The sequence below is a fragment of the Equus caballus genome, chromosome 16 (assembly GCF_041296265.1).
Source record: "Equus caballus isolate H_3958 breed thoroughbred chromosome 16, TB-T2T, whole genome shotgun sequence".
Taxonomy (NCBI): Eukaryota; Metazoa; Chordata; class Mammalia; order Perissodactyla; family Equidae; genus Equus; species Equus caballus.
The window spans coordinates 42,506,513-42,532,656 of NC_091699.1; the positions used below are offsets into that span (position 1 = coordinate 42,506,513).

General features: G+C 45.1%; 1 protein-coding gene across 2 annotated transcripts in view; it reads left to right on the top strand.

Moving 5' to 3' along the window:
- IL17RD (interleukin 17 receptor D) overlaps positions 1-26,144 on the top strand; it is a 64,263-nt gene that overhangs the window by 27,988 nt on the left and 10,131 nt on the right. The window contains exons 2-11 of one of the 2 annotated variants that reach the window (XM_023620232.2): positions 11,191-11,248; positions 15,381-15,506; positions 18,665-18,783; positions 19,340-19,460; positions 21,404-21,448; positions 21,555-21,706; positions 22,793-22,858; positions 24,081-24,135; positions 24,596-24,706; positions 25,502-25,686. In XM_023620232.2, coding sequence (XP_023476000.1) covers positions 11,191-11,248; positions 15,381-15,506; positions 18,665-18,783; positions 19,340-19,460; positions 21,404-21,448; positions 21,555-21,706; positions 22,793-22,858; positions 24,081-24,135; positions 24,596-24,706; positions 25,502-25,686 — 1,038 coding nt within the window. The remainder of the gene's footprint in view (positions 1-11,190; positions 11,249-15,380; positions 15,507-18,664; positions 18,784-19,339; positions 19,461-21,403; positions 21,449-21,554; positions 21,707-22,792; positions 22,859-24,080; positions 24,136-24,595; positions 24,707-25,501; positions 25,687-26,144) is intronic. The other variant, XM_023620233.1, reaches the window with a different exon arrangement.

A 26,144-nucleotide genomic window follows, 5' to 3' on the forward strand; every position in this document is an offset into this window, starting at 1 on the left:
TTGCGTGTGTGTGCTTTAATGGGAATTCCATGTGGTATCATTGAGAAATTAGGAAAGAGAGTCTTCTAGATTTATTGCTTATAGTTTAAGGGCAGACTGCTGGCTTCCACCCAAGAAGTGAGGAGACGTAAAGTTGCAGGGACCATTAGTGTTTGAGTCTATCCTTCCTACTGCCTACTATTTTAAAACCAGTTGGGCAAAAGGTAAAAATCAGAACCAATAGTGCAATGATTTACTCTTTGAAACTTGTAAGGTTCATCAAAATGAACTTGTGAGGGACTTGGCATCGTGGAAGCGATGGTATCCTTTCTCTGCTGTCCACCAACATTTTATTTTTGAAGCTTGAATAAGTTTTGGTATGTCTGGAGTAGAAGTCAAAGCCATAGATTATTCCTTATTTTGAAAAATTGGGGTTTTAGATTGTCCTCCCTAGTGGCTCTTGGGCAAATATTTAAAAATGTATCCAAAACCTAACCCAATTTTGTGTGCTGACCACAAACACCATAGACGGCAAAGGCAGTTGAGCAGGAGTGGGAAAATCAGCTGTTCTCTCTCTTCATCTTCTAGATACTATATGTTCCTCCCCATTCAATAACGACAAAAAAAAAGGAATAAGAATTAGCCACATTGTAGTTTATTTTTTAACTTGATCCAGAGAAACTGACTTGACTGCAGACGTGACTGTTGTCACCTGCCATCTGAGGAATGACAGACATGTCTCTTTTAATGGGCTCATGTGCTAGACAGCAGAAATAGTTGCCTTTTATGTAGCTACTTTGTAAAGTTCATGAGCCCCAACATCTTGGACAAAGTGTTCAATTACTGAATTGTAACAGATACTGCCTATAAAGGATTACAGTTGAAGCATTAATGCAGAGTTCTATTTAAGACTGAGATCTTACTTCCAACTACCTCTCTTTGCTGTTTGAATTTTCTTTTTAATTGTCAAAGTTTCCCTCGGATCGCTAAACCACTCACGGAGTCCGTCTACAGATGTAGTGTTAAGCTATTAAGCTATTGATAAGGCAGGCAAGTCAGGGGTCCAGAAGCCTCCTGAAAATACTGTGTGCAAACTTGTGTGGGTGCACATGTGCCACAGCCCTCACCAAATTCTCAAAGACATCTTTGTCCCCAAATAAAAAGCCGAGACTCTCTGTTGGGAGGGATGAGGAGTAAATGAGAGGATCTCAGTGATTCTGGCCCTGGTGCTGCTAGTACGGCTGGGAGAGTGATGGTGACAGTAGGGCTGCAGCTATAGAGCAACTCATGCTTCCCCCATTTTTAGATCTGACCAGTGTGAAAGCCTCAAGATATTACTCAAACCTTCAGCTCATTCTTGCATCTTGAGACCATCTAGCCTGTCTCTCCCTGAGCACATGTGAACGGGATGGCTGTGCTTATGGGGGACACTGGGCTGGGTGTTGCACCACCTGGACTCATGTTGTCTGAGCGCTTTCCCCTCTGTTCATTTTCACCCTAGTTACTGCAGGACAAGTGACACGACCCTGGTAACCAGCGAGCACTGGGGAAATGGGAATGGCATGATTGCAGGGGACCAGCTCTAGGAAATTGACATGGAGACTCCATATTGCTCTCAAGTAACTCAGATTCCCACAAGTTGGGGAGAACAAAGCCTGTTGGGAATTGCACCCCTGCCCCCCCTCAGTGTTTGGTTGGCTGAGGAGTGGCTGAGGTGGGCCTGGAGGAGGAGGGGGAGCTTGTTCACATACTTGTTAACATTTGAGGGTCTTTGACAAAGGAAGTCTAATGCCCTGCCCCGGTCAGCCGGCGATTGCCCCCCAGGAGGCCCTGTTGTGCACAGGAAGTCAGACACTAATGATGTTAGTGAGGGGACAAAGGCGCCCGGCCCGGGAAGGGCCTAATTGCTGTGTCCGGCTCCCAGGCGGCCAGCCTCAAGCTGGAGGGGGCTGGGCAGGATGCTCTAAGTGTTAACACCTGGAGCCAGAGCTGCTGACTTCCTGGTGCCTTTTAAATTTTTTGCTGTGTGGCTGGGTGCGTGTGCGCTCTCCCCCCCACCCCCAGCCCCCCGCCTTTCACCCCAGCTGCATCTCAGGGGGACATTTTCGGATGTGGTATCTAAGAGATTAGATGGAAATGAGTCAATCAGAAGGTCATACTGAGCAGGGCAGAGCCAAGAATCAGGAGGCTTGAGCCCCCTCCATCTGCCCATGGGGCTTGGTGACTGCTGCTTCACCTCTGGGCGGCCGATTCCATCCTTGTCCCCCAGGAAATCTTCTAGGAAAGGCCTGACTTTGCAGAGAGGCAGATAAGGATTAGAAGGGTCACTGTTGCTTTGGCTTGGAACATTTGAGTCAGAACTGATGGGAGAATGCTCTTGGAGAAAGACAGATGAGGGTCCTGACCACTGTTTTGAGTTAGCTAGGGTCCAGGGGAGGTAGGAATAGGGTAGGAGGAAGAGTGATGGGGGACCGCTGTCAGCGCCCAAGGCGGGTTGCATTGCTTAAGTGTGTATCTGAATCCACACTGGAGGGTTTGGTGGGGTGGTTGCATCCCAGGGAAGCCCAGATGCATCCCCTCATTTCTAAGTGGGGTCTCTGGATTCTTCATGTCTAAATGTGGCTTTGGACCGGGTCTGTGAAGCCTTCAGTGGCCTCTGGGAATGCCCTGAAATTGTGTAACAGATGTTTCTAGGGGAGATTGGGTAAGGAATAGTTTCTCACAGGATCCTCCTGGGGGTTCTAGAAACCTTTTCCCCTTAACAACTACAACAGAATCATCAACAATAAACGATGGAGACCCCCCCCCCCCCCCGCCTTGGGCAGTAACCCTGTCAGGATGGCGTTAGGCGCTCATTTCTGGTGACCCTGGGGCCTGAGCCTGGGATCCCTGTTATAGGGGGGCAATGGAGGCAGCTTTGAGCACAGGTTGACTCAGTTGGATTTTTGCAGCCAGAGAACAAGAGTTGAAAAAGGGTGCTTGAAGCCGGTCTCCCTCTTAGAGGAAGAGGGTAAAGCCACAAATAACTTTTGAAAAGGGGTCTAATGTTGACTTGCTGCTTCCCACTATTATTTTAAGGAGGTTTTTCTGTCCAAGACCACCATGTGGACAGAAATAATAGGTTGACAGAAGGGGTCGCCTTGCTTTCCAGCATAGCCTGTGATGTTTCGATTAGCACTAAAACCTAAAAGGGGGCCCTCCATAATTTTCAAATATGTGAAATCCACCTTGAAGGAAGCACATGTGTGGGGCACGCTGGAGACCTGCCTGGCTGGAGGAGGCTGGGTCCCCATGGCAACATCACAATCCCCCATTTCTGCAGGCATTTGTGCTGTAAAAGCAGAATTCCAGATGTGATACAGTATTTGGAGACTCCGTCCCCGGGCCTCGGAAACGGTATTTGAAGTCAGCACAATTCAGTGCACGCTCTCTGTGTGGTCCTAAGGCTTTTTATTAGTAGTTTTGTTTTGATCCGAACATTTCCTCTGAGCTTAGGCGTAACAATCATGTTTATAGCTTTAAGTTTTCCTCTATTGTCTAATCACTATTTTGCCCTCTCAGGAAGATACTTTCTTGGGCTTCTAGAGCAAACTCTTTGTAACTACCTTCAACAGCTAAGTGAGAGCAAGCCAGTAGCTGATTTGCTGGGTGCGTTTGGATGGTTGGATGTTTGCTTCCTCTTCATACCCAGTATTTACAGAAAACCAGTTAATCTGTGTCTGTGAGTTGTCTGTATGTGCTTTTGAAACTGCAGATGGGTTGACTGTTACCTTAAAGATGCCAGTTCTCTAACATGCGGTTCTCATTTGAGTGGATGGGAGTGGTCTGTGCAGTGGAGGGGAAAGGTCTGGCTCTCCATCCAGAGGCATGTTTTATAGCTTGCTTTTAACGTTTTGAGAATTGGAAAAATGGAACAATCCTGTCTATTTGTGAGCATCAGCCATGGGAGAACACACAGCCCAGATCCTTAACAGACTAATTGGAAAAAGTACTTGGGCTTTTGCTTTGTGAAAACCAGGGAGGCTACAGAGCTTTGTTGTGTTCTGTTTTTAAATATAGGGAAAAAGTCAGCTTTGTGTGTGTGTGTTGATATCTCTGGGCTTTAACTACATGTACGTGTTCCAGTGGCAAAGCAATAAGAAAATCATAAAGTCTGGAGCAGGGAAGGCCATTTTAAAATATATTGATTTCCAGTTAGGCTACTACCATTTAGATGAGTTGCTATCATATTGCATTATATAAATGTATCAAATGAACACGTACACCTTAAACTTACACAGTGTTATATGTCAGTTATATCTCAATTTAAAAAAGAAAGGTTGCTGTCTGAGGCACAACTCATATAAATGCCCTGATGCATCTTTATCTTTAGTGAATGGACTTCCTTGGTGGGGTGGGGGGAGGAGGGGCGGGATAGTAAAAAGCAATGTAGATGAAAAGTGGAGCTCTCAGTTTGATAAGTAGGACACATGGTAACTTGGCATAGGTTGGCTCCATGTTAGAGCTCAGAAACAATTGTCCCTTCAGCTTTCCTTTGGGGAGCGTGAAATTAGGAACATGTGTGTGCTGATTAGCAACATGTCAGAGATGAATCATGATTACGGCTTTGGTCTGGTGCACAGGCAATGCTTTGGAGTAGTGATTTCCTACCTCCTCGAGCAAATCTCTCTAATTAGCTTAAGATCTCCGGGTCTTTTTGGGCCGACGTGGTAATTGCTGGTGGGAACCCACCGGTACTACCCAGAGCTTGTGTGTTCCCCTCTAGACGTCCAGGACCTCACCTCCCCAAATCAGACAGCTGGTTGGCACCCTCCATTTCTGAAGTCGGTTGCATCTAGATGGGGGGTGGGGGAGAGAAAGAGAGAGTTCCCGGGAATGTGGAGCGAATATCTTGAATAGATCCAGGCCCAAGATGGCTTTGTGATTTATTTTCCTTGTGTTTGGGGTCTGCCAGCATTCTCCTCGGCTTACATCACCTGGGGCTTCTCTGCCTTTGCCGACCTCTTTTTTTTTTTTTTTTTTGATTTAAAGGTTTGAACTGAAGTAAGTGGGATCTGTCTTTCTTTATGAAACCAACCAAATCTGCATGGAGTAAATTGACCCCATGTTCTGCCTCTTGCCCTCCCCGTGTCCACTGGTCATAGGGAAAAATGCCAGTCCTGTTGTGCATTTTAAACCTCACAGAGCTGTCTGCTGTCTTTTTAATCTCATTGACACACTGGAAACCCAAGATGGAGGAAATGCTATGGAAAATAGAAAGTAGGAGTTGGCCTTAGTTCTAAGTAGTTACTTGATGTACCTTTAAAAAACCCATCCTCTCAGTTCTTTCTGATGAATGCTCTTATTTCAATTTTCATGGAAACTCAGTTTGCTAAAACATTACCAGCTTTCTGAAAGGTCCCTAATTGATCTGCTAACAGTCTTGTTTAGACCTCGCTGTCAGGCCTGCCTTCCATTGGAAAAGGGAGCACCAGAATTAGCAGGTTTTTTCAAAATGCATCTTCCCAAAATGGTAGTTAAGCTATTTGGGAGCTGGACTGGAAATCTTGCTCTGGGAAGTTGAGGTCTTCAAATGGCCCAGAGTCCCTAAGGGGCCCTCAGGAAACTGGCCGCTGATGGCCCCTGGCTGCTGATGCTAGCGGCATGGGGTGGGATCCCGCCTGTGGCAGTCTCTGTGTCCAGGCGTTTGCGGCTTTGCCATGTGGGTGGAGCATGGTGTGGGTTTTTGCCTTTTGAATTTTATTCCTTTAGAGCACTTGAGGGTTATCCTTCTCCCCTCTCCTTCCTGCGTAAAAGATGTTTTCTCCATTATGCTCCCATTAGCTCTGTGTCCCAGCTTACTGTGGAGCGCTTGTAGCAAGCTCCAGGCCTGCTGGCTAGCTCACATTGGAACGAATGAAAAGCGGCCATAGTGCAGCAAATGGGAGTGGTTAATTAACTGAGAATGTGACACCCTGAGGCCACAGCATTGGCATTTATAGTTTTTAAGTAACAGGCAACAAACAAGTATTCTTAATTGTCAGCTCATTAAATATCAAACAGTGTAGTAGCTAAAAGCTTGGAATCGTTTCCTGAAGAACAGCTTCCAGAGCCGTTGACCAGCTTTGTAAGTTGCCTTGTCTGTGTTCTCTTAGTGTGGGCCCTGATTCTAAGCCCCAAATCACCGTGTCACATGAAGCTAGGTACTCCTGGGTTCTCTGTATGTATTACCTGGGTTAATCATGCATTCATTCATTCATGCAGAAAGAAAACTAGTATTTATCAAGGGCTGACGATGTGCCAGGCCCAGGACTGTGGGGTGAGTGTTGAGGGGGTTGGGAGCTGCCCTTGTCGCTTTTCCTTCAGTCTCTCTGCTTCTGGTCCAACTTGAGTACTTATCACAGGTGCAGTCACTGGGTCGCCCAGTTCCCACCCAGACCATCAGCAGAACACGTTCCTTAGTCTGGTGGTTAGTGCCTTCTGCCGCCTCGTTCTGACCTGACCTGTCCACCTGCCTCTTCTCCCACTATACCCCCAAAATCTGGATGCTGGAGACAGATCATCCCCGAAGACGCTACTTCCTGTGAGCATTCCCCCGTCTACCTCATGTATCCCCTTGTAGCACAGCTCTCACCTTATTTATTAGGGCAGGAATCTTCTCAGGAAAGTGACATAACCATTTCTGGGTGTGAAATAACCATTTCAATATGTGTCAGATGCTGTGCAAAACACTTGATGTATGACATCTCACATGGTCCTCACACCAATCCTTTCCAGGAAGTTTTATTCAAACACTTTATATATAGCTCAGGGAAATGAGGTTCAGGAAGGCTTAGAAGCTTGCCCAAGGTCACACAGCTGGAAAGTGGGAGATCTGAATGCATCTGTGCAACTCCAAAGCCCGTTCTGTTAACCACTCTTCTACTCCAGATAAGCCCCAGGCTAGCCCACAGAAGCCTATATCTAGGATGGCCAAATCTCAGGCAGCATGTCTGATGGATCAGTGTTCCATGTCTGCCTGAAGCTGGTGGGGGAGGGTGTGGTGACAAGTGACCAGTCTGCTGTGGGTGTGAGGGGGAAGAATGATAGCACGTGACATCGAGATCATTTCATCCATATTGCAGCTGAAATTATATGTGTGTATTAGCTTTCAATTGCTGCTGTAATAACTTAGCACAAATTTAGTGCCTTCAAACAGTACAAATTTATTGTCTCATAGTTCTTGAAGTCAGAGTTCCAAAATGAGTCCTATAGGGCTAAATTCAAGGTGTTGGCAGGGCTGGCTCCAAGCTTCTGGAGGCCCATTCCTTCATCTAGAGGCTGCCTGTATTCCTTGGCTTATTAGCCTCTTCTTCTGCCATCTCCAAACCCAGTAGCTTAGCATCTTTAAATCATTGCCTGTCTGTCTGTCTGTCTCTGCCTTCTGCTTCCATTGTCATATCTCCTTCTCTGACTGACCTTTCCTGTCTCCCTGTTATAAGGCCCCTTGTGATTACATTGGGCCCACCTGGATAGTCTAGAATAATCTCCCCATCTCAGGATCCTTAAACTTAATCACATCTGCATGGACCTTTTTGCTATGTAAGGTGACATTCCTAGGTTCTGGGAATTATGTTGTAGACATGTTTGCGGGGGGGTTATTTTTCTGTCTACCACAAAGTATAAAGAAAACAGTCATGCTCTTTGGGCCATCCCGGGCACACCATTTCTCAGGCAGTTTTTGAGGGCTCTGGAGCAGCTAAAGCGTTATTTGGGTATAAGCTGAGGACAGCCCAGGGGAGTGTCTGTCTGGTGCGTGTGCTGAGAAGCTGTGCACTCTGCGACTTCCAAGAGTGAAGGTCTTTACAGTACACACAAGAGCTGGTACCTGGAATGGTGTCTCGTGCGTCTGAGCTCCACGACCAGTTTGGATGGTCACAGGGTCTTTTGGTCTCTGATTTTCTGTGGAATTAGAATTACCATTTTGTGTCTACATCAGCAGAAGTGCCATGCCAGTCAAATTGTGGGGACGGATTACTCCCCCATCAGGTGAGTGTGCTGGCAGACTGGTGTGGCAGGAACACAGTGTGATGGGGCTAGACTAAGGCAGGAAGCCCACGGGGAGCACAGGATGTGCTGATGGGAAGGGCATTCTGGGACCATGAAGTGCTCGAGAACATGTGCTGAACTGTAGTGTGGTGTCTGGCAGGGTTTGGAAGGTGGGAAGGGGAGTGGCTGAGGAGGTAGGCAGGGGTGCTGTGTCAGGAATGGTCTAGCAGGGACAGGGAGCCAGTAGTGGGCTTGGTGCAGAGGAGTGAGGGCAGATTTGCACATTAGGAGGTTACCTGGTTGGCCAAGGTCCCTTGAGGTCAGGACCCGGATCTAGCTCCTGGCCGAGTGCTAAGCCCTGTAGGGCTTAGGCCAAAGTGGAATGTTCAGTGGGTACTGAATGGATGCCACATGCAAGCCTCCCTGTCCTTTGAGGCCAGATCACTGGGCCCCCCCACCTAGGAACAGCTCCACATACATCATAGAGACCTTACTTAGAGGGATTTGGGTTCTTTTTTTTTTTTTTTGAGGAAGATTAGCTCTGAACTAACTGCTGCTAATCTTCCTCTTTTCGCTGAGGAAGACTGGCCCTGAGCTAACATCTGTGCCCATCTTCCTCTACTTTATATGTGGGATGCCTACCACAGCATGGCTTACCAAGCAGTGCCATGTCCACCTCCGGGATCCGAACCGGCGAACCCTGGGCCGCCGAGAAGCGGAACGTGTGCATGTAACCGCTGTGCCACTGGGCCAGCCCCGGATTTGGGTTGTTTGTATAATATAGCACATCTCACTGTCTTGGGCTCCTTTCCACAGTGCATTGCTCATTGCAAGTGCCCAATAAATACCTGTTAAAAACATGGTGCGATAGAAACATAGGGAGAACAAGAACAAAATGAAATGCCAACAAAGTCCTACTGGTAAGGTGACGGGTCACCAGAGTCCATGTGCCTCGGAGCTTGCTGTTAAATGGAATGCATTTCCTTTTTGAAAAATGCTTGCTCTCCATGGCTTCATGTGGTCCTCCTCAAACCGCCGTCCCAGAGGAAAGTTGTGCAAATTATCTTTTGAAGCAGTTGAGGAGACTCGGACCCTGTGGAGTGAAGTGGTTTGCGCTTGGTCACTAGCTGGAGGATGGAAGGATTAAGGCACTTACCTTGGCCCCCAGATTGCATTTTTGTTTCCCTATCATGACGCTCCCTTTTCCTCTCCACTCCAGCCCAGTTATCCTTCCCTCTTTTAAGCTTCTGGCACATGTCATCCTGACCCTTGGTTCAGCCTTACTGGGGTGATGCCTGTGGCACTTCACTTCATATACCCTGTGCTTATTTATGGCTGGCTCTTTCACCCCAGCTACATATACCTTGTATGCCATCTACACTGAGAGTTCTGGGAGGGCCAGGAGGTGATTTGAGATTTGTCTGTGCCCTGCGTGTGATCCATGTACCCAGTTACTCTTCTTTGAAAGAATGAGCTTCTTTGCTCCTGAGGACAGGGACAGTCTGTTTTGTGCACCCTCCATAGCTAGCATAATGTTTGGCTTATAATAGATGGTGAATGAATTTATGTCCAGGGGGTTTGTAGGGGTTGAGAAGGGTGTGGCTTGGGTGTCTTGGGCATTACTGAAGGGTTGGGGGAGGATTGCATTGTCTCCTGCTTGGTCTCCTGTTTGGTCGTATTGCTCTGGTTCTGGCCATCTGGAAGTTTGACATCCTCTGTTGCACAGACTGTGGCCTTGTCCCTAAGAAGTTGTGGAGGTGTTTAGGATTTTAGTAAGGTCACAACCCTTTCCAAAGGGATTCAGTTCAGGTGAGGAATTCTGGAATCTCGTGTATGTGGGGAAGGGAGCATGGAAGAAGGAAAGCTTGAGAAGGAAGGTGCACCAGGAAGAAGGGGAGCCCCAGTAGATCATGGGCTGGTACGCCATGTTGATTTAGATTTTCTGTTACTGCTTATTCCTCACTTTAGTTAGAATGGGGTGTGTGTGTGTGTGTGTGTGTGTCTGTGTGTGTCTGTGTCTGTCCCCATCCCTTTCTGCACAGCTGTGCTTTCCCAAAATCCATGTTTATCTGAGCTGAGGGATACAGTTTCAGTGGGCGTGCCTGGCTTCAGGATAAGCAGCGTGAACATGCCTGTAGCATATGGATGTGCTGGGGCTGTGGTCTGAGACCCTGGGCTCCATCAGAAGTGTTCTGCGCATTCTGTCTCAGTGTAACATTTGCCCATTAAATACCAGGCCGCCACCATGTGGTTTTCCCCAACATACCCCTTGTTGAGTGGAAACTTTAGCTGTGTGGTTAGAATATTTTCCCATCATTTAGCATTTTAGAATTAACATATTCTGGAGAATTCTGCAATTAATGCTGAATGGCACATTTGCAGATTATTACAGAAACAGTTAAACTGGAGTCGGTAGATCTATAGCTGCTCTTTCCCATGATGGGTAAGTGGTGGGTTAGGAGCAGGCGAGGCCGACGGGAGGGTTCCAGGGCTCCCTCTGTGGATGCTGTAATTAAAGTGGGAAGTCTGGCGGAGTGTTGTTATCCCTGCTATTAAGAGTGCAGCTGGCTAACAGCCATATCACCAAGAGTTAGAGTTAGACCTTTTAAAGTCTTTTTTCTTTTTCTTTTATGACCCACCCTATATATTCCAAGCATAGGTATGGATGCAGGGAAGAATTTTCTCATTAAAAGTAACAGCTTATTCCCACACTCATTCCCAGTCTTGGAATGAGAAACCTGTTTCCTTAGACTTGAGGAATTGCCTATCTGTTGTGGCTTAATAGAGCTTTTGGACGAGAGTGTCTGGTAGGCGAATTTTATAACCAATCAGTGCTCAAAGCGGATCCAACTGGAAGGGCTCCAGCTGGCAGCTCATGGTCCCTCTCCCAATTTTACTGTTAATGAATTATTATTTAACCCCCAAACAAGGAACAGCCTGCTCCTATTGTCTTAGAGGAAGTGAGTGCTCCTGATCCCCGTGGCCTGGCAGTTAGGGATCTCCTAGGCTGGAGGGAGTTGGCAGCTGGAGGGGCACAGGGGGCGGGGGGTGAGCAGGGAGCTGGTAGAAAGAGCATGGGTGTTGCTCAGCGACTGGCATGACCCTGGGGCTCTGCAGTCATGTGTGCATTTTGACTCCTTGGGAATCTGTGCTGAAAAAGCAAATTGGCTTCACTTCTCATCATGTTCTCTTGTTTTCTCACAGGGAGTGGGGCCGGCCAGCAGGAGCAGCGGGCTGCACAACATCACCTTTAGATATGACAGTAAGTAACTGACTTGACTGCTGAAGAATGGAGCCTTTTCAGGGATCTAAAGCTTGCACAGTCATGCTTAATCAAGGGCACTGTAGGTCCTGGGGTTGAGGAATTTTCTGAACCTGCTCAGGTTTGTCAACAGAGCTAAAGCTTCTCAGTCTCAATTAAGCCACTCAAGCATTTGGGAGCTTGGATGGGTCAAGAGTCCTGCACAGTGTTCAGAGAAGTTGTATATGAAGACCTACCCTGATTTCCTCAGGACATAGCCATGTCCTTAAGGACAAACACAGATAGATGCGTGTAGGGCCCAGCAGGGGACAGATGAGTGAAGCTGCCCAAGTGCAGAATGCTAGGGAATGGTTGGGGCTGTGCAAACTGGGTAGCCTATGTCCGGTCTGGAAGGAGCGCTGGCTCCTCCGTTCCAGCTTGTTGTGGCCTTGATGAATTCCCCCTGAATGTAGCCAGATGTGATTTCCAAGGAGAGTGGGAAATTTGCATTTTTTGGTATGAACGTTTTTTAATATTGGCATTTGTTTTAAAATGTACACAAATGCAGACTGGGCCAAGTGAATCTGTATCCCAGATTGGCCCAGAGGTCTCCAGTTGGCCATCTCTGACTTAGGCCTGGGTTTCAACCCTGGTTCCCCACCTATCAGCTGTGAATGGTGGCAACTGACTTGACTTCTCCAAGCTTCAGTTTACTTATCATATAAAATAAAGATTAGTTTCTTCCTCAGCATCATTTTGAGGGTTAAATAAGATAATGCTTATAACTGCCCAACTTGGTAGCTGGCCTGTGGTGTGTGCTCAGTAGTTGATATCTATTAATATTAGAAGTCATTCCAGCTAGAGCTGGAATACAACCACCTTTTTGGCCCTTTCTCTGAAGGCTGTGTGTTTTCTGGCTGAACTGTTTTCTAAGGGCAGGGTGGGGGTACTTTTTCTGATTAAGCATGAGGAACCCCCTCTCAGCATCTGCTTTCATGCCTAAGAAGGTAATTACAAAGAATTGTGAACATGTTAGCCTTATAAGCCATAATTTATAAGTAAAACTGTTGACAGGAAGGAGCTTGACTCATATTTAGTGACTCCTGACATTCGATGCATGTCGTGGAGAGGGTTATGAGTCTGTGTGAGTAAGGCGTGTGGGTCACATTGAGGCCTCTGGAATGATCCCTGCTAAAGCAAGGTTTTTGAGGTTGTGTACACAATCTAACAGTTTTAAGATACAAATATGTGTGTCAGATTCACACCCACCGTTGCTGATGTGGGTCCTTCAAGTTAACCGACAAGGACTTGCACCCGAAGCTCAGACGTTCGTGGCGTGGGCACCTTCTGGGTAAATGCTGTGATGCTATTGAAAGATTTGCGAGTCCATGATACTTAATTCAGCTAAGTAAAGACATGTGTAAGGGACCTTTCTTTGAGTTAGAAAGTTAATTTCCAATATATGTTCTTGGTCCTGGCAGATCTTGTATTACATTCGAGAGTTCAGAATTTTCCGGTCAGCTACAAACAAGTATTTGCATCTGTAATTTAATATGGGATTTTGTGAAAGAGGATCTATACCTGTAAAACTTAAAAGTATCTTACTGTTTTCTTCATGAGACTAGATATTTGGCTCACGTGCCAATGCCTGTCTCTAAGTCGTTATTTTCTTTATAATTCTTCAGTATTTAATTAGAATTTAATTCACAATTCAAATTGACTCCTGAGACATCTGAAGCTCGATTGCATTTTGGCAAAATGTCATTTGGGCATAATTTTTTCGTAATCAGAATCCAAAACATTAGAGTTTCTAATAATTGGATCCAGGCTATGTAAAAAACTTATTCATTGTTGTCCACTGAAAATGGTATTTCTCTCTTCCACAAGGAAGTTCCTGTTATTGCTCAGTTAACTGGTTACTAGTTCTGTTTGAAATAGCTAAGAATCAATTACCAAGTTTTCACCACCAGTATTAAACTACAGAACCTTATTTTTACAAAGAAAGAAAATGTCTTGCCATTAAGTTAAAACCAGATTTCACAGATCTGCTTGCTTCCTTTCACGTTGCATTTCTCACTTCTTCTTCAGGCTCTGAAGGGGTAATGCCTGAGTAGGTTGTAATACGTTTTCTCAATTCTTAGACTTTATATTTGCATAATTGTGTTTACAGAAACCCACAGAGTGCTAATTTTGGCATTAGGAATGAACAAAGAGAAAAAGCATGATATGCCCTTGTTCATGCCTCTCTTCCTAAAGCTGTTGAAGTCAAAGGTTGCTCTATTTCATTAGCGACCTCAATAAATGAAAATGTTTGAACTTCACAAGTATGAGGGGATCTTGTCGTTTTTATATTGGGAAGCTGGTTTCAGCCAGGCTTTTGCAGATTGAATACCTCTGATTCAGAACTTATTTTAGTAATAAACTCTGTGCCGAGGACAGAATGGCAGGAGCCCTGCGTGAGCCGCTTGAGGCTGCTCTCTGTCCCAACTCTGGGCTGGTCAGCGGTGGCATTCTCAGCCACCCAGAGGCTCCCTCTAGCTGCAGTTTCCTCATTTGTTCAATGTGGGTGTTAAACCAGATGTTTAAAAAAATTATTTTCCTGTTCTAAAAGTCTCTTCTGCACTCAGAGAACGTATGTTGAATGCCTTGAGAGTGACTTTCTTCAGAAGTAGAATTCCGTTTTATTAACTATTAACATCTTTTCAAAAGAAGTAATATTGACATGTAGAGGTGGCTGTTTTTGAAGCAGATGGAGTTTACAGAAGGGACTATGCCTAATGTGGTGAAGTAAGAAAGCAGGATGCAAAGCAGCGAGGAGGATGGAGTTTTAAAGGGAGGTTGCACGTCAGTGCGTGTGTATTATACTTTAATAAGAAATTTTAAAAAGAGGAATATTATGTGCACATTAAGAGGCTTGGGAGGGTATCCATTAGATGCTCCTTCTGTGTGGGAGGAGATTAAGAATGACTTTTGCATTTTTCTTATATTCTTTTGTGATTTTCAAATATCTAATGAACGCTTTTAGTCATGTGGTACAGTTTACAGGGGAAAAAAATGCAGCAGACTCACTGAGCTTTTTAGAAAATGCCCCTGAAGACTTCACCTCACTTCAAAGGGGTAGTGGGCGGGTCTGGGCATTTGATGGAACTCAGGACCTTTTGCAGCAGATACTCAAGAGAGTTTTCACATTTAATCATCGAGGAAGAAATAGAGATGAACCAGTATAAGAATTATGAGTTGGTCTCTGCCAAGGATGGCTGGCGTTCTCCCTGCACGAGTGGCCAGAACAGCCTGCGGCCATTCTCTGAAGTCCCAGCCCAAGTCTGGCTGGAAGCTTCTGGCAGCCTTTTAGGATCTTGCAGACTTTGAAGGTGTGTTAGCAATGCCAGGTGGCACAGGTGCTCATATAGTTGTGGCTGCATTGACAGGTGGCAGTGAGTAATGCCCTCAGACAAAATCAAAGAATCGGTGGTTTTCATTTTTTGAGCAATGTGGGACTTTTTGGATTTGGTGGATGTTGTGGGTGTCTTTGATGACACCTGGTGTTTGGGAACAACAGTTTTACCTTTGACAGTGCTAGTTAACATCGAGGTTCTTTGCTTATCACTGAGTCAGTTAGTAGCTTTGCAGATACCAAGTGGATTGTCCTACAGTCTTGCTGTCAGTCACTCTCCTGTGAGTTCACATCCCTGTGTTAGTTCCTTCTCCCTGGTCACCTTGCCCTCTAGGTTTCTTTTAAAAACAAAGAGACTCCAGATTATTTAGCCATTGCTTTGTTTCAGATCACTTTCTAATGCCGAAAACTGATTGAATTAACATAAATAATTATTGATTTAGGTAAAATGTGATAGTAAAAAAGTTAATGCCAGATATACACACAAACGCCAGACCGCATATGATCTTCCCAAAACCATCCTGGAATTTCACTCAAGGAGTGGGTGGTGGTGGTGATGCTATAAATAAATTCCACTGCAGTGTCTTAATGGTTTTCCAAACATCAACCTTTGATGTCCTATTTGGCCTTTTGAGGCACATGTCTTTATATAGAATGGATTTGGCCACCTCCAGATGTGCTCGGTGTAATTGAGAAGATAAACTTGGAAATAAAAACCGAATTTTAAATGTAACTGTTCTTATTCTCCCAACTCTCTAGACTGCACCGCTTACTTGAATCTAGTGGGGAAGCACGTGGTTGCCGATGCCCAGAACATCACCATCAGTCAGTACGCTTGCCACGACCGAGTGGCGGTTACCATTCTTTGGTCCCCAGGGGCCCTTGGTAAGTGGTCAAAATGGAGTCCACCGGGGTGGTCTGGGTAGGCAGTGCCCCGTGCCAAGGTCCCAAACGTGACGGCCTCCAGGGGCCAGGTCTTGATGTGAGTGTAGCTCAGCTTGGCTTGGGCACAGACGCACTCCCTACTTTGTTGCATGCACTTGCTGGGCATGCGCACAGCTTGATGCTGTGTCCCATGGCTCGTCTTTTGTTCCCTTGGCTGTGACTGAGAGAGATGCGGGTTTGAAAAATGATAGTCTGTGAGTGATAAATGGCACTGAGGCCTTAGCCTCTGTGTCTCAGCAGTAGCGTGGGGACAGGTGACCCATCCAAGGGTGTAATGGCTTCAGCATCCAGCATTAGAGCTCTTTGTGGCCACATAGAGATTTGCAGGCCCTCCATTGGCACATTTTGTGGGTTTTCAGGAAAATTCCAGTTTTCACGAGAAACCATGAAATCGATAATTTTAAAATGTTGGCAACTAATTGAATTTTTATTTAAACTGTGTGGGCTGAAAAAACCAAACTAAAACAGAGAAACAGAAAAAAGCAAACCCACATTTGGCCAGATTCAGGTTTGGGCTGAAACTGCTTGTCCTCTTTAATGAATTGCTGGTACACAGGAGAGGGTCAGGTAGTTGAGTGTGGGACCTGGGGAGAGCCATTTGTTCAGATTGGCCCTGGGTTTGAACCCAGAATCTATCTTTCACAACAGGCATTTAAACCTCGCTGAGCCCCAGCTTCCCCATCTATAAAGTACAGTATCTTGGTTCCCAAATGCCAAAACAATGCCTCTTGATTTGTTGTAAGAATTAGAGACACGCATGGTACATTTCTAGAATGAGCTCTTAAAAGACAGGGGCTGTTGTTACCATCATCAGAACCTGGTCCTCAGGCTGGCTCCTTTGTCTTAGAATTTTTAAAAATCTGGCCCAGAGAAAAGTAAAGTGAAGTCTGAATTTCTCGATCTGAATGGTTACATCTCAGGAGAATCAGATTGCAGGAGAAGCGAGCGCAGAGAGACGGGGGATGCATCAGACCCACGAGCCTCACTCACTCACCCATGTAAATACTCTGGGGCTGAAGCCAATGGGCTTTCCAAAAATAACACTATCTTAACATTTAAAGATAAAAACATTCTGTGGATAAAAGGGAAGTGGTCATTCCACATAAGGCTCAGTGGTTAAGGGATTGGCCTGACAAATTGCAGCCTCCCTCTTTAGAATGAAAGTAGATGTGAGCTGGTGGTAAGAGAACTAACGTGTGGGACAGTGAGGGCAGAAGGTTGTGCTTGTCCTGCATGATGATCTGTGGGTGGGGATGGCTGGACAGGTTCTCAGTTTCTGTCAGGTTCTATCAAGGAAACTCCTTGGGAGACAGAAAAGCATATGGGTTAAGAGCACTATGGCTTTGAATCCCGCCTCTGCCATTTAATTCCAGTGTGACCATGGGCAAGTCTTTTAGTGTCTTTATACCTCAGTCTCCTCATCTGTTAAATGGGGATATTTCATTCCTGCTGTAGATGTTAGGAGGATTTAATGAGTTAAATATGGAAAGGAGTAAATAAGTTCCTTTGTGGGAAGCTGCCCTATAAAATTACTAAACATTGTATAACGACAAGGTGTTAGTAGTATTGAGATATAGGTGTCATTATGATATAAGAGTTACATTTCCTGCCTCCACCTCCAACCCCAGACTTGGTGTAGTGGTTTTCAGGCAGGTTTTGGAAATAAGAACTAGAACCACATACTCACACTCTAGCTGATGAGTTTTTATGTAATTGTGAGATGTATGGTCTTGAATCATATTAATCACCTGGCTTTTGTTAAACAGTAGTTCTGGGAACATTGCATGAATTAAATCTTAATATAAATAATAAGGATTTGTTCAAAACTCTTTTTTTTTTTTAAATCTCAAAAGACAGGTTCCTCTGAGATCTACTAAATAGTTGCTGGTCACAGACCTTGCATCTTGTCAGCATGTTTGAATCTCGGGCTGTGGGTCAGCTGGCTCTTATCCCCACAGGAAGCTTTGTACTTGAAATACAGCATGGCAGAGTCAGTGCCTGCACGTTCGGTACTCTGGCCCCTAACACGCTAAGCTCTAATTGTAGCTCTTTTGCCCTACCCACCATAAAATATGTGTTCTTCATCCAATAATTACAGGATTGGAGAACCTATTCGAAAGAGAAAAAGATTTCCCTGGCCTTTGCCATCAATAATTTTCCCACCTGGTTAATTGCATCCCGTGTAATTACTTTTGCCCTGGGAGGGGAAGGGTTGAAAATGTCTCCTTGTCTAGTGTTCAGAAAGAATGCGAAATCGATATCACCCCAGTGGAGGTCAGCTTTGGGGATCTCCAGCTGCAGTTGGACCACTCCGGTCTCCATGGGATACAGAGCCTGGGTACTGGCTCTTGTGGCCATCAGAGCTTAATCCTTTTGAAAGCATCTAGTCGGACGTGCAGCGGGGGAAGCTCAGGTGGCAGGAGGCTGGGCTGGCGCCTTTCAGCAGCTCTGTGGGCATCTCGGGGCCTCCGAGTGCTGTATGAAGAGCCCACACTGGGCAGCTCTTAGGTGTCTGCCTTTCAGGCGTGATTAGAGCAAGAACTGCTTTGTGAATCACATAGGCATTCTCCTAAGCTATTTAATCCCAAGCCTAGGAACCCCTTGGGTGTAGACGCATACTTTGTTGGGAATTTTGTACTTTGCTCAGTGAAACATGTCAGCAAATATAGGACCAAAACTTCAAGTGGAAACATGGTTTGGGGGGAGTCTCTAGTCAGCATTGGGAATTATCATCAGCTGAATACACTCTGTTTAATGATCTAGAAATTATATATTCCACAGCAGACATTTATGATCAATTGTGGCTTGAATCTAACTATTTGAACCCTAATGCCACAGAGGCAATGGGCATTTGTGAAATGGGTGGCTAGATTAGAGATTAATTAATTAGTAATGGTGGGACAGCGAAAATCTCCTGGCCTGTACCAGAGGAAAGCAGGATACGCATTTTTCCTTTCAGTAAACTCAGATATTCTGGCCAGAGTAAGAATTCCTTTAACTCTGTTGTGTAGGTGGAGAGGGCAGTAATCTTGGAGGAAGGAAAGTGTGATCAAAAGTAATTAGGTCCGCTTTTAATAAAAGCATTCTGCTTTGCTTAGGCATCGAATTCCTAAAAGGATTTCGGGTAATACTGGAGGAGCTAAAGTCGGAGGGCAGACAGTGCCAACAGCTAATTCTAAAGGACCCAAAGCAGCTCAACAGTAGCTTCAAAAGAACTGTAAGTCACACACGGGAATGTGCTCCTGAAGACACGCCATTGTTCCGGGGGTCTGAATGGTCTATTGAAAGCCTGTGAAACTGGAGAAGGAGGGGCTATGGGGTCCACCCTGCCTGCCAAGGTGGGCGAGAATGGCTCGGCAACACCACGAGCCTGCTCCACGCTCCCTGAGAAACTCTCCAGCACCTCTTGCTGGTAAACACACCTCTCAGGTTACACGTCCTGGAAGGTGGTTTTGTGCTCTCAAGAATGTATGTGGGCTTGGCCCACCACCTCTGAGGTTCAGTGTTAACAAGCCATGGCTTCCTTGCCAAAGAACAGACAACGTGGTCGATCTTCATTTTCAGTTAGGGATCCAAACGTAAACTTGGTCCAGAAAATAGACTTGACTTCCTCCTCCCCTGGGACATGTCCTTCAGCTCTGGAACTATGTCTGGGTGGCTGAAGCTCTGGGACTGCGTCTGGGCTACCGTCAGGGAGCACTGGAGCTCTCGCATGTTGGTGGAGGGCTGGGTAATTTCTCCATGACGTCACGTGTGTTTTTGTTCCCTTTTAGGGAATGGAATCTCAGCCTTTCCTGAATATGAAATTTGAAACGGATTACTTTGTAAAGATTGTCCCTTTTCCTTCCATTAAAAACGAGAGCAATTATCACCCTTTCTTCTTCAGAACCCGCGGTGAGTATGGTCTTTCTTCCCTGGTTCCCCTGAGGAGACTTCTGCTTTTAATGACTTTTGGCAGAGATGTGCTCAAGAGCACACCAAATACTGGTAGGAAACCAGCGTGGTGAGGAGAAAAGCAACATTAGAATGATGGTTTGGCCTCGGTGGTATTCATCTAACCAGAGCCCTCATTCCAGGCTTGTTCTAGAGTAGACGTGATGATTAATTTTGTTTTGTTTTTAAAGGTGCTGTAAGACAGCCATGTATTAAAACCATTTGATTAAAAAAAAAAAAAACTCACAAAATCCAGGACTAAAAAAGGTGAAGTGTGGAGCATGAAATGATTCCATCTTTGACCTGTCATCAGTGGGTGGCCTCTCTGAGTGAGCCTGTCATTTTCAGGATTCAATTAAGAAAATTAGGCAGTATCCCCTGAGATCCCCTCTTTCTAGAAAGCGTACTTACTTATTTAACATTTGTGTGCCAGGCCCTGTTCTAAATGCTTTCTAAATATTAACTCAGTTTACCCCCGTAACAACCCTGTAAAGAATCTAATCTTACCATCCCTGCTTATTAGACGTGGAATCACACACAGAGAGGTTAAAGGGCTGGCTGGGAGCTAGGATTTGAACCACAGAAGTCCGACTCTGGCATCCACACTCTCAAACCACCAACCGTGCTGGCTTTCCTTTTCCATCTTTTCTGCTCACGGTGTAGTTTGTCCTTCATCAGCCTGAAACTCTGCTTTCAGATTTGGTGCCCAGGAACCCTGAAACCCGCAGCAGTTCCCTCCTGCCTCCCTGGTCAGTCTTTCTGGCTGGCATTGCACGCCGTGGATGGGCAGCCGTCAGTCCATTCCCACATCCCTCCTGTGTGGTCTGGTTGCCATCCTCATCCTCTGTGATATTTTCCTTCTCAACTCCAGCCGGCATTAATGTTTCCCTTTGCAGAATTCTTACTCTGGTTGTTTTCTTTTTGTATTTCTTTCTTTTTTAAAAAAAAACTGTAGTTTTCTATGCAGCAAGATTATTATGTAACGATTAGTCTCATTTTCTTAATTAAAATAAGATGCCATAGGGCAAAGACCGTATGCATTTTACCACATCTCTTGATGCCTGCACATAACAACTAGATACAGGAGTCAAAGAATGTGTTTATGAAAAGCTTGCCTAAATCAAAACTAGCATAATTTAAGATTAATGTTTCCCATCGGAATCAGTGTGTCTGTCTGGAGGTGAGGTGGAGACAGGAGAGTGTGTATCACTGTTGCAGTGCACTGTGCCCCTGGTGCTGCCTTTGATTTTCTTGGCATCGTGTGGACATTTTCCAGAGGGTTCTCCCTGGGTTAGCAACAGGGCATATTGGACTAGCCGTTTGGTCTCTCTTACTGTGTTACAGCATTTAAATCCCGTTTCAAAGCCACTGGCTTTGGTGCCTGGTTTTCAGCTCTGGTACTACTACTTAGTAGATGCCTGGATGTCATTTTCAGACTCCATCAAAAGGATTTTAAATTAGAATGCTACTAGTGAAGGTTAAAATAACCCAAGACAGTTAGCAGGATCACTCCCAAGTTCTCTTTTGCCTAAACGCCTGTACAGTGGGGCAGGGGCTGGCATTATTTCTGTTTACAGTTGAAACAGAGGCCCCATGTGGCACTAGTAGCATGAACACAGTCCTGCTGCCCTTGGCCACCGGCCTTGAGACTTGACAAGCTTTTAAAATCTGACTTTACACTGTTTCCATTTATTTGGCATAAAGTGGACTGCATGAGTGTTTTTATATTGTACAGTATAAATTTTCATAAGATACAACTGTGCTGTACTGAAAATCGTTGTTGAATTGATGTATTTTATACTCTTCCCAACAGCACCCAGTGCTGTATTTATGTTTTATTGAATTATTGAATGAGGAAAATGTCAAACTGTCCTAAAACTAAAAATATACATCTTTCTTAATAGCCTGCGATCTGTTGTTACAGCCGGACAACCTGGCCTGTAAACCCTGTAAGTACAGCTGTTCTTATCTATAAGAATCAAAGTGTTGCCACCCCCGTGGTGTCGGGGTGGCCTCGGGTGCTCACTCCCCTTCCTCCCTCTTCTCTCCTCCCAGTCTGGAAGCCTCGGAACCTGAACGTCACTCAGCATGGCTCGGACATGCAGGTGTCCTTCGACCATGCGCCGCACACCTTTGGCTTTCGTTTCTTCTATCTTCATTACAAGCTCAAGCACGAAGGACCCTTCAAGCGAAAGACCTGTAAACAGGTGAGCGGCTAGGTGTCCATAAAGGAACACTGCATGTTTTAGAGTGACCCCTGTGCACCTGGAATTGGGATGGCTCAGTGTGACTTTGTTGACTCTTATCAGATGGTAGAAATTCCAGAATGTTGTCACTGGGTACGTTTCAGGGCCATGATGCTATCGTCCTCACTTCACAGGTATCTCCACCCCAGCTGTCCCCTGGTGATGTATAGCCTGGTAAAACTATTACCAAGGAACCAAAATAATTAAGTATTTCTGGTTTATTCTTCTATATTTAAATATTGTGCTAGTCACTGAGCTTTAGGCTCATTGAATCCTTAGAACCCTATAACACAGAGTCTGCTGTCATCTCCACTTTACACATGGGGAAGCTGAGGCTCAGGGAGGTCACCTGGCTTACTCAAAGTCACACAGTTAGTAAGTAGAAAAACCACATTCAGGAGCCCAGCCACTAGCATTTCAGTGAGGACTGAGTTTACACGTAGTTCGAGGTTAAGCAGAAACTCAGTAATAAGCTGTTAAACTGGAGGTGGTCGGAGAGAGTGAAGCATTTTGTGGAAGCCACAGGACTGCTAGATCGCTCCACATGAGCACCAAGAGAGGCTTTTGGTCGTGATGACAGAACCGAGCTCCCTTCTAGACGTGCTCCTTTTGTAGGGAGGGTTTGCTTTTCTGCTGGCTCTCACCTCTGTCATTGACTTTCTTTGACCTTCTGCTCAAGTTTAAAATTATGGCAAATAAAATATGCACAGACACGAAGTGGTAAATTTCTTTCCCCACCTTTTTATTAAGTAAAGGGTAGTCTAATTAGTTTCTTTGTCTTCAAATCAAACATGCCTGCTGAGGGCGCCACCAGCTAAGCATAGGAATATGACAGGGGTCCCAGGCTCTTCTGGGCCTTTTGTTAAAGTGCAGTTCAGATAACATGTGGCAGATAAACACAGTTGTTTCTCTTCTACTCGACATCTTCTGAAAACATGGTTGAGACTCGTGACAAGTCTCCTTCAGCTCTAGGGGACAAGAGGGGTCCTGATGACTTTTATCCAAGAAGTGAGTTTTAAAACAAGTGAGTTGTTTGTTTCTTTGCAGGAGCAAAATACGGAGACAACCAGCTGCCTCCTTCAAAATGTTTCTCCAGGGGATTATATAATTGAGGTACGTATAGCTCAAGAAAGCCCTGTTATTAATTCTACAGAATGAATCCAGTTCATGTAGAATTCCAACTGTTTGAAACACCTAAAGCTTCAAGACCTTGAAGGTATGCACAGTTATATTGTTACGTGGTCCTTAACATGCTTTTTACAAAGTTTATATGTACTTGATCTTTGATTTTTTTCTATTAAATATTTCAAATAAATATTTTTATGTAACCGTGTGTAGTCATGTGCTGCATAATGACGTTTTGGTCAGTGACGGACCACATATACGTTGGTGGTCCCCTAAGATTAGTACCAGAGAGGCTGTACCATCTAGGTTTGTGTAAGTACAGTCTGTGGTGTCCACACAATGATGACATCACCTAATGACACGTTTCTCAGAAGGTATCCCTGTCATTAAGTGACACAAGACTGAAGTCTACATAACCATGATTTAAAATTTCTGTGTAATATTCCTTCATACTGCAAAGTTATATTTTTAAAATTTTAGCATTACAGTTTTGTTTTAGTAATAAAACAGCAAAACAAAAGTTATGCCCATTACATCTGCCTCTACGTCTCTGGGTTTCTGCTGACATTCTTCTGTATAAGTATACATGAGTTCTAAATACCACTTAAAAGAGCATGTAAATGATACATTTTTTCTTTTCTTCTTTTAGATGACTTTTCCAGTATCAAAAATGCCACAGAAATAGGAGAAAAAGAAAAACAGAAAGGGAAATTAGAAATTTGTCCCTAGCCCCACTATTCACAGACAACCAACATGGCCTAACATTTTGGTAGAAACATCTACCAAATTCTTGCATTCTTGCAAATTTCTTGCATTACTCGGTAGTAGTATGTGGTTTTGAAGTGACACAGCCTCTTAAAGCATTAATGGAGGCCCTGTAAGATCAGTGGTAAGATGCCCTTTTAATTGAGAATTGTTATAGTGGAACTTACTAGCTGAATTCATCAGTGAATAAAGAACCTTTTGATTCATGAAAGGCAAGGTGATGAAGTTGAGAGTTTTAAGTTAGTAAAGCAGAGATGTATCTGACTATTACTGTCTAGTCTCGGCTCATAAATGATCGCAGGCAGCGGCAGCTCCCCTTTCTCTTGCCCTATTCACTCCCCCCCACCCCCCGCTGACCCCCACTATCCACACATGAAAAAAATAAATGAAATCTGTTGAGATACTATTACTTAAAAAAATAATACATCATCTTCCTGTTTTGCAGCTGGTGGATGACACGAATACAACGAGAAAAGTGATGCATTATGCCTTAAAGCCAGGTAAGGATTTTTTGTTTGAAATGTTGGCACCTTCTGTATTTCATGGTTTACAAAAGCGAAACACAAGAAAACTTGAGCTCCTCTCTCTTAAATGATGTTCCATCAAATCTGACTTTCCTTCTACCCTGATGTTGATGCCTGGAAGATCAAAGCCAGAGCCGTGTGTGTCTCTGGGACTAAACAAACAGTCAGTTGTCCCCGCAAGAAAAGTGGTGGGAGGGGAGGTTTCCTTAGGCAGAATTCTCACTCAGTGGTATTTACGTCCCAGCAGACTCTGTTGAATTGTTTTCTACAACCCTTTAAAATGAATGCTTTTATCATCACCAAAGTGGTTCTAGAGGAAGATGGTCAAGGAGTCCTTAACACCTATTTATGTGGTTGTGTTTAAAAAGAAAAAAATTATTTCTCTTTGAACCTATTATGCTGCTTAGTGTAAAAGCATCCCTTTGAAATTTCCCAGTGCATTCCCCGTGGGCTGGGCCCATCAGAGCTGTGGCTATCACCGTGCCGCTGGTCGTCGTATCGGCCTTCGCGACGCTCTTCACTGTAATGTGCCGCAAGAAGCAACAAGGTATCTCTGTGTGGTGTGTCCCCCCAGGGGCAGGGCTGGGGCTGCTGCCAACAGGTGGACACTGGGAGTACTGGGTCCCTCCCAGCAGGCGTCTGAGAAGCCACCCAGCTCCTGTAGTCAGTTCCCTGCCTACTGTAGTTCCCAGAATTAAAATACTTGACTCAACCTCAGGAGCCACGAAAAGGACAGGCATACTTCTGTTCTCATACTCAGGATGGTAAATTCAAGAGCATAAAGGAAGTCTAAAAGTATAAGTAAGGATCTAGGTAGGGCTTGATCACTTATGAAAGTCAGGTGTCAAGAGAGAACCTTCTGGGGAGCTGGAAATGTTCCATATCTTGATCTGAGTGGTTACACAGTGTGTACTTAGATAAAAATTTATTGAGATGTACTCTTAAGATTTATGCACTTTACCTTTGTACGTTATAACTCAGTCAAAAAATTTTTTTTGAGAAAAGGTCAGTTCTGCCAATGCTTAGCTCATCTAGTAGGTGCATTGGCTGCAAGAGCTGGTTCTGGGCGCTCTCTGCTGACTGGGGGGTTTCTGCAGTGTTCTTGGCTTGCCAGGAGGTCCATTTCAGGTGAAGAAAGCTTTGGCCGTTTGTTGCTCCACTGGAGAAATCAGCTGTCCTATTCCCACTGGTGACCCAAGGGGCTGGTGGGTCTGTGGAACTGGGAGTGCTCTAGTGGACATGTCATCTGTTGTTTCTTCAAGATAGCATTAGGTCCCGAGTCTTGGGGAACAGGACACAGCATTGCTCGTAGGCGTCAACCCTATCTTCTTTTCCAATTTAGAAAATATATATTCACATTTAGATGAAGAGAGCTCTGAGTCTTCCACCTACACCACAGCACTGCCCAGAGAGAGGCTGCGGCCACGGCCCAAGGTCTTCCTCTGCTATTCCAGTAAAGATGGCCAGAATCACATGAACGTCGTCCAGTGTTTTGCCTACTTCCTCCAGGACTTCTGCGGCTGTGAGGTGAGGAATCTAAAGTCTTTCTTTTATCCTGGGCAGGACACACGCTCTGTACTCTCTCCTTGCCACCTTCTCCCTGCCTCCAGGCCTCCTCCTGTGACACCTGCCCTCAACTAGTGCCTAGCTTCCTAATTGGGGTCTGTCTTGCAGTCTTCTTTCAGTCTCTCCCGCCCATCACCAGCACCAAATGTGTTCTAACACTTAGTTCTAACCTTAACACACTCCTGCTCAAAAGCCTTCAGTGGCACCCACCTGGCAGGAAGTTTTATAAGTATTTAAAAGACCATGCAGTTGTATGGGGGGAAATGACAGCTGCCTGGGAGCATGCGATGGGGTGAGAGGAGGTGATCACTCAAGACATTCTAGTGAGCATTGGCTCAAAGAGAGAATGGCAAGTAAAGCAAAGAGTTTAGACAGTTCTTTGGGGGAGCTTTGCCAAGGGGAAAAACGTATCAAGTGCT